This window comes from Entelurus aequoreus, linkage group LG21 (assembly GCF_033978785.1).
Source record: "Entelurus aequoreus isolate RoL-2023_Sb linkage group LG21, RoL_Eaeq_v1.1, whole genome shotgun sequence".
NCBI classification, from domain to species: Eukaryota; Metazoa; Chordata; class Actinopteri; order Syngnathiformes; family Syngnathidae; genus Entelurus; species Entelurus aequoreus.
The window spans coordinates 6,142,960-6,151,207 of record NC_084751.1 but is presented as its reverse complement, the minus strand read 5'-3'; the positions used below and the strand labels follow the sequence as shown (position 1 = coordinate 6,151,207).

General features: G+C 47.6%; 1 protein-coding gene across 2 annotated transcripts; it reads right to left on the bottom strand.

Moving 5' to 3' along the window:
* Positions 1–2,736: 2,736 nt before the first annotated feature.
* Positions 2,737–4,357, bottom strand: si:ch211-207i20.2 (uncharacterized protein LOC568537 homolog). Of its 2 annotated transcripts, none has more exons than XM_062031845.1 (4): positions 4,066–4,357; positions 3,867–3,999; positions 3,746–3,804; positions 2,737–3,687 (listed from the first exon to the last, which is right to left on the bottom strand). In XM_062031845.1, exons 1-4 carry the CDS (start codon positions 4,216–4,218, stop codon positions 2,743–2,745), a joined length of 1,290 nt encoding a protein of 429 aa, XP_061887829.1. In that variant the 5' UTR covers positions 4,219–4,357; the 3' UTR covers positions 2,737–2,742. The 2 variants fall into 2 exon arrangements, with proteins under 2 accessions (XP_061887829.1, XP_061887830.1); XM_062031846.1 differs by having other exon boundaries at positions 4,069–4,357.
* Between the last annotated feature and the right edge of the window lie 3,891 nt (positions 4,358–8,248).

Below are 8,248 nucleotides of genomic sequence, written 5' to 3'. Positions count from 1 at the left end.
TTTTACAGAGTAATGCTACTTTTTATAGCAACGCTTTTGCCCCACACTTGACAAATTACGGTTGTCTGTTCAACATATTCCCACTTGAAGCCAAACCACCGCCAGACGATGGACCCCCTGCTGTTTTTCTGGGGAATTAATTATTCCTCCATTTGTTACCAGATTCACACCTTCTTTCTCTCGTATTACCACTCGCACCACTCCGCTAGCATCACAGCTAACGTTAGCCATGCTGCTACCTCTTTGCTGCGCGAGGGCGTATACGTATGTGACGTATGACGTGACAGTATGTGACGTGTGACGTGACAGTATGTGACGTATGTCGTGACAGTATGTGACGCATGACGTGACAGTATGTGACGTATGACGTGACAGTATGTGACGTATGACGTGACAGTATGTGACGTATGACGTGACAGTACGTGACGTATGTCGTGACAGTACGTGACGTATGTCGTGACAGTACGTGACGTATGACGTGACAGTATGTGACGTATGACGTGACAGTATGTGACGTGTGTCGTGACAGTATGTGACGTATGTCGTGACAGTATGTGACGTATGTCGTGACAGTATGTGACGTATGACGTGACAGTATGTGACGTATGTCGTGACAGTATGTGACGTATGACGTGACAGTATGTGACGTATGTCGTGACAGTATGTGACGTATGACGTGACAGTATGTGACGTATGTCGTGACAGTATGTGACGTATGACGTGACAGTATGTGACGTATGTCGTGACAGTATGTGACATATGTCGTGACAGTATGTGACGTATGTCGTGACAGTATGTGACGTATGACGTGACAGTATGTGACGTATGTCGTGACAGTATGTGACGTATGACGTGACAGTATGTGACGTATGACGTGACAGCATGTGACGTATGACGTGACAGTATGTGACGTATGACGTGACAGTACGTGACGTATGTCGTGACAGTACGTGACGTATGTCGTGACAGTACGTGACGTATGTCGTGACAGTACGTGACGTATGACGTGACAGTACGTGACGTATGACGTGACAGTACGTGACGTATGACGTGACAGTACGTGACGTATGTCATGACAGTACGTGACGTATGACGTGACAGTATGTGACGTATGATGTGACAGTATGTGACGTATGACGTGACAGTATGTGACGTATGTCGTGACAGTATGTGACGTATGTCGTGACAGTATGTGACGTATGTCGTGACAGTATGTGACGTATGTCGTGACAGTATGTGACGTATGTCGTGACAGTACGTGACGTATGTCGTGACAGTACGTGACGTATGACGTGACAGTACGTGACGTATGACGTGACAGTACGTGACGTATGACGTGACAGTACGTGACGTATGTCATGACAGTACGTGACGTATGACGTGACAGTATGTGACGTATGATGTGACAGTATGTGACGTATGACGTGACAGTATGTGACGTATGTCGTGACAGTATGTGACGTATGACGTGACAGTATGTGACGTATGACGTGACAGTATGTGACGTATGACGTGACAGTATGTGACGTATGACGTGACAGTATGTGACGTATGACGTGACAGTATGTGACGTATGTCGTGACAGTATGTGACGTATGTCGTGACAGTATGTGACGTATGACGTGACAGTATGTGACGTATGTCGTGACAGTATGTGACGTATGATGTGACAGTACGTGACGTATGACGTGACAGTACGTGACGTATGTCGTGACAGTACGTGACGTATGACGTGACAGTATGTGACGTATGTAAGAAGGTGCGCTTGTCTGTCTGTGAGAAGGAGACACAGGAAAGAGTGAGAAGAGCATGTAGTGTAATGCCCGCAGCTAAAAGCAACTGTGTGAGAACGTATACTCGATATCACGATAGTCATTTTCTATATCGCACAGAGACAAACCCGCGATATATCGCGCATATCGATATATCGCCCAGCCCTAACTGTATATGTAATATTTACATATTATATATACAGTATATAATATATATTGATATATTATATTTTTATATGATATATACAATATATAACAAATCCCAATTACCATGTACAATATTACAGTATATGTAACTCTTTCCAAAGTCCATGTGGGCCCTAGTAGCATCCATCCAAGTCTTTCCAAAGTCCATGTGGGCCCTCGTAGCATCCGTCCAAGTCTTTCCAAAGTCCATGTGGGCCCTCGTAGCATCCATCCAAGTCTTTCCAAAGTCCATGTGGGCCCTCGTAGCATCCGTCCAAGTCTTTCCAAAGTCCATGTGGGCCCTCGTAGCATCCGTCCAAGTCTTTCCAAAGTCCATGTGGGCCCTCGTAGCATCCATCCAAGTCTTTCCAAAGTCCATGTGGGCCCTCGTAGCATCCATCCAAGTCTTTCCAAAGTCCATGTGGGCCCTCGTAGCATCCGTCCAAGTCTTTCCAAAGTCCATGTGGGCCCTCGTAGCATCCATCCAAGTCTTTCCAAAGTCCATGTGGGCCCTCGTAGCATCCATCCAAGTCTTTCCAAAGTCCAGGTGGGCCCTCGTAGCATCCGTCCAAGTCTTTCCAAAGTCCATGTGGGCCCTCGTAGCATCCATCCAAGTCTTTCCAAAGTCCATGTGGGCCCTCGTAGCATCCATCCAAGTCTTTCCAAAGTCCATGTGGGCCCTCGTAGCATCCATCCAAGTCTTTCCAAAGTCCATGTGGGGCCCTCATAGCATCCATCCAAGTCTTTCCAAAGTCCATGTGGGCCCCGGGCGCCGTGCATGCAGTCAGGCGTAGCCGCACTTGTGCATTTTCAAGTTGCGCGGGTCGGCGTAGCGCTTGCCGCACTTGTCGCAGATGTAGCGCTTGCCGCCGGCGTGCACGTGGCTCTTGTGCGTGCGAAGATGGCTGCCCTGGCTGAAGGTCTTTCCGCACACGTCGCAGCCGTAGGGCTTCTCGCCCGTGTGCACGCGCACGTGCAGCTTGAGGCTGTTGGCGTTGTTGAAGCTCTTGTCGCAGGAGGCGCAGGCGAAGGGGCGCTCGGTCGAGTGCGTGCGGCCGTGCGTGATCAGGCTGCTCTGCTGGCTGAAGGTCTTGCCGCACAGCTGGCAGCAATATGGCCGCTCGCCGGTGTGGACGCGGCCGTGAATCTTCAGGTTGAAGGCCTGGCGGAAGGTCTTGCCGCAGACGTCGCAGGCGAAGGGCCGCACGTCGCTGTGCACGCTCAGGTGGTTCTTCAGGTTGATGGCGTGGCGGAAGCTTTTGGGGCAGTGCTGGCACTTGAGCGGCTTCTGTCCCGTGTGGATCAGCTGGTGCGTCCTGAGCGTGACGGCGCGCGTGAAGCCTTTGCCGCACACGCCGCACGTGAAGAACTTCCTGCCCGTGTGGCTGTGGGCGTGTCGCTGCAAGTTCTGTCTGAGGGTGAAGCGCCGGCCGCAGAGGTCGCAGGCGAAGGCCTTCTCACCCGTGTGCACCACGGCGTGCGTCTTGAGCTGCGCCGCTTTGGCGAAACATTTCCCGCACTGCCGGCACACGTGCGGCTGCCCGCCGCTCCGAGGCGTGAACAACTTCCTGCCGCGCGTGGCGCCCTCCTGCGGCCACTCCTCAGAGTCCGAGCTCGCTGGACGACGGTTCCAAGGCGGCGTTACCGGGCTCTCACGCTCGGCGATGGCGGCAGGGTCTTTGATGGTGACAGCCAGGATCAACGGCGTTTCGGCGTGGCCAAGTTCCTCCTGCACGGCAGTGACGTCAATAAAGCGGCTCAACTGGCAGCCAAGGTTGCGGTCTCACCTGAGCGAGCGGCGAGGCGTCCCGACCGGCTGCGGGGGCGCTGTACGAGTGCTCCGCCTCTGTGCACACAACGTGTTAGCTGGCACGTCACCACCACTTTTGACATCTGGGCGGGGCTTACCGACGCCATCTTGGTTGAGGATGCTGACGAAGCACCGCTTGGACTCCGCCTCCGACAGGTGGACATCCACAATGTTGACCATCTTCCCAAGCGCCTCATTGGCCAGACTCTCCATGATGGCGGCGAAGCACACCTGAGACACAAGGCACGTGACCTTAGGTCTTCACAGTGCACAGACAAGAAGACGTCATGGACTCACCACCTTCTGTCGGCGCACAACTACCCGCTCCTCTTCCTTTTCTTCCTCTTCCATTCCGGATTCTTTCTCTTCCTCTTCCAGCTTCTGGAGCTGAAAGACGGCGGCGTGCACGAGCGACTCCATGACGGCGGCCAGTTGCGCGTGCACGCCCATATCGTGACGCTATCTAAGTAACTGAACTTTATTCAGTTTTCACTTCGTATAAAGTTTGCAGAAGAATTTGATTCAGTTTTCACTTCGTATAAAGTTTGCAGAAGAACACGACGAGGTCAGCGAACGAACAAGCGGTAGTCTTTCCCGGAAGTGTTTTCTTTTTATTTCCGGTTCGCGCTTTCGTGTCGAAACCTGATGTGTAAATTGTTGAATATGTTGAAAGTGCCTTGACTTTTATATACATGGTGGATATGTTTGTTGTTCAATAAAAAAAGTTAAAGGTGTTATGGGTAATATTAATTTAAAAAAAAACTAGAAAAAAAGAAATCATGCATTATATATTTCATGTGGTGAGTCTACTGATGAAATATTACATGTTACGTTGTGAGGAAGGAACATTATCAATATTGACAAGCAGCGTTTATTAAACACCTAACAGTACAACAAAGTGTACGTCACGTGACTTTACGACTCGGGAAACCGGAAGTCAGAGCATATCGCTTCACAATAAGAGCACAGTGTGAGGGCCACGACACATATGCCAAAGTTGGAAGACAATAACAGCAATGACAGCTCACATCTCAACAGATGACTTGGTGGATGAATGGATTTTGTCAAAGCAAGAAAGAAGTCCAAATAATGTCTTCCATGTCGGATTTGTTGTGTCGTTACTCAAAAAGCAAACCTAATAATAATAATAGATTTTGTTCAAAGCTGGTCTTCCAGTTTATTTAGAAGATCAGGACTGTAACATCAAGTTATTTTACAAGTAAAATTCAACACGCTTGTTTAAATTCAAAGTTGCAATAAAGTACTGCAAATAGCAGATTACTATCACTGATAACAGAATCACTCAATAGTTGTAGTCAAATATACAAGACATGGATCATTACAATGCTAAAATAAACTATATTCAGGTGGAGGACTGAAGGTTACTAATCAATAATGCACTCTTTTTTTTTACCAAGCCACGCTGTTGTAACACGTGTTGAATGTGGCTTGGCGGAAATAATTAAACCAAGATCCCATGCGAAAGCTGTGAATAATGAAGGTGAACCAGATGAAATGGATGTGATCTCAGCAGAACAGCAGGTGGTCAACTTTCTGCAATCAAAAGAAATTGAAACTGACATTAATACCATGGAAACATGCATCCCACTACGGAAGAAACAACAACACCACTCCAGTCGTGCTCGTGAAACTGACATTAATACCATGGAAACATGCATCCCACTACGGAAGAAACAACAACACCACTCCAGTCGTGCTCGTGAAACTGACATTAATACCATGGAAACATGCATCCCACTACGGAAGAAACAACAACACCACTCCAGTCGTGCTCGTGAAACTGACATTAATACCATGGAAGCATGCATCCCACTGAACAGAAGAAACAACAACACCACTCCAGTTGTGCTCGTGAAACTGACATTAATACCATGGAAACATGCATCCCAGTGAACGGAAGAAACAACAACACCACTCCAGTTGTGCTCGTGAAACTGACATTAATACCATGGAAACATGCATCCCAGTGAACGGAAGAAACAACAACACCACTCCAGTCGTGCTCGTGAAACTGACATTAATACCATGGAAACATGCATCCCACTGAACAGAAGAAACAACAACACCACTCCAGTCGTGCTCGTGAAACTGACATTAATACCATGGAAACATGCATCCCACTGAACAGAAGAAACAACAACACCACTCCAGTCGTGCTCGTGAAACTGACATTAATACCATGGAAACATGCATCCCACTTAACAGAAGAAACAACAACACCACTCCAGTCGTGCTCGTGAAACTGACATTAATACCATGGAAACATGCTTCCCACTGAACGGAAGAAACAACAACACCACTCCAGTCGTGCTCGTGAAACTGACATTAATACCATGGAAACATGCATCCCACTGAACAGAAGAAACAACAACACCACTCCAGTCGTGCTCGTGAAACTGACATTAATACCATGGAAACATGCATCCCACTGAACGGAAGAAACAAAAACACCACTCCAGTCGTGCTCGTGAAACTGACATTAATACCATGGAAACATGCTTCCCACTGAACGGAAGAAACAACAACACCACTCCAGTCGTGCTCGTGAAACTGACATTAATACCATGGAAACATGCATCCCACTACGGAAGAAACAACAACACCACTCCAGTCGTGCTCGTGAAACTGACATTAATACCATGGAAGCATGCATCCCACTGAACAGAAGAAACAACAACACCACTCCAGTCGTGCTCGTGAAACTGACATTAATACCATGGAAACATGCATCCCAGTGAACGGAAGAAACAACAACACCACTCCAGTCGTGCTCGTGAAACTGACATTAATACCATGGAAACATGCATCCCACTGAACAGAAGAAACAACAACACCACTCCAGTCGTGCTCGTGAAACTGACATTAATACCATGGAAACATGCATCCCACTGAACAGAAGAAACAACAACACCACTCCAGTCGTGCTCGTGAAACTGACATTAATACCATGGAAACATGCATCCCACTTAACAGAAGAAACAACAACACCACTCCAGTCGTGCTCGTGAAACTGACATTAATACCATGGAAACATGCTTCCCACTGAACGGAAGAAACAACAACACCACTCCAGTCGTGCTCGTGAAACTGACATTAATACCATGGAAACATGCATCCCACTGAACAGAAGAAACAACAACACCACTCCAGTCGTGCTCGTGAAACTGACATTAATACCATGGAAACATGCATCCCACTGAACGGAAGAAACAACAACACCACTCCAGTCATGCTCGTGAAACTGACATTAATACCATGGAAACATGCATCCCACTACGGAAGAAACAACAACACCACTCCAGTCGTGCTCGTGAAACTGACATTAATACCATGGAAACATGCATCCCACTGAACGGAAGAAACAACAACACCACTCCAGTCATGCTCGTGAAACTGACATTAATACCATGGAAACATGCATCCCAGTGAACGGAAGAAACAACAACACCACTCCAGTCGTGCTCGTGAAACTGACATTAATACCATGGAAACATGCATCCCAGTGAACGGAAGAAACAACAACACCACTCCAGTCGTGCTCGTGAAACTGACATTAATACCATGGAAACATGCATCCCACTGAACGGAAGAAACAACAACACCACTCCAGTCGTGCTCGTGAAACTGACATTAATACCATGGAAACATGCTTCCCACTGAACGGAAGAAACAACAACACCACTCCAGTCATGCTCGTGAAACTGACATTAATACCATGGAAACATGCTTCCCACTGAACGGAAGAAACAACAACACCACTCCAGTCGTGCTCGTGAAACTGACATTAATACCATGGAAACATGCATCCCACTACGGAAGAAACAACAACACCACTCCAGTCGTGCTCGTGAAACTGACATTAATACCATGGAAACATGCATCCCACTACGGAAGAAACAACAACACCACTCCAGTCGTGCTCGTGAAACTGACATTAATACCATGGAAACATGCATCCCACTGAACGGAAGAAACAACAACACCACTCCAGTCGTGCTCGTGAAACTGACATTAATACCATGGAAACATGCATCTCACTGAATGGAAGAAACAACAACACCACTCCAGTCGTGCTCGTGAAACTGACATTAATACCATGGAAACATGCATCCCACTGAACGGAAGAAACAACAACACCACTCCAGTCGTGCTCGTGAAACTGACATTAATACCATGGAAACATGCATCCCACTGAACAGAAGAAACAACAACACCACTCCAGTCGTGCTCGTGAAACTGACATTAATACCATGGAAACATGCATCCCACTGAACGGAAGAAACAACAACACCACTCCAGTCGTGCTCGTGAAACTGACATTAATACCATGGAAACATGCTTCCCACTGAACGGAAGAAACAACAACACCACTCCAGTCGTGCTCGTGAAACTGACATTAATACCATGGAAACATGCATCCCACTGAATGGAAGAAACAACAACACCACTCCAGTCGTGC

Coding starts and splice junctions, on each gene's coding strand:
- si:ch211-207i20.2 (XM_062031845.1), bottom strand. CDS start 4,218: ATGGGCGTGCACGCGCAACTGGCCGCCGTCATGGAGTCGCTCGTGCAC. Junction 4,000..4,065: donor TTGTGCGCCGACAGAAGGTG/GTGAGTCCATGA, acceptor CTTGTGTCTCAG/GTGTGCTTCGCCGCCATCAT. Junction 3,688..3,745: donor ACGCCTCGCCGCTCGCTCAG/GTGAGACCGCAA, acceptor ACTGCCGTGCAG/GAGGAACTTGGCCACGCCGA.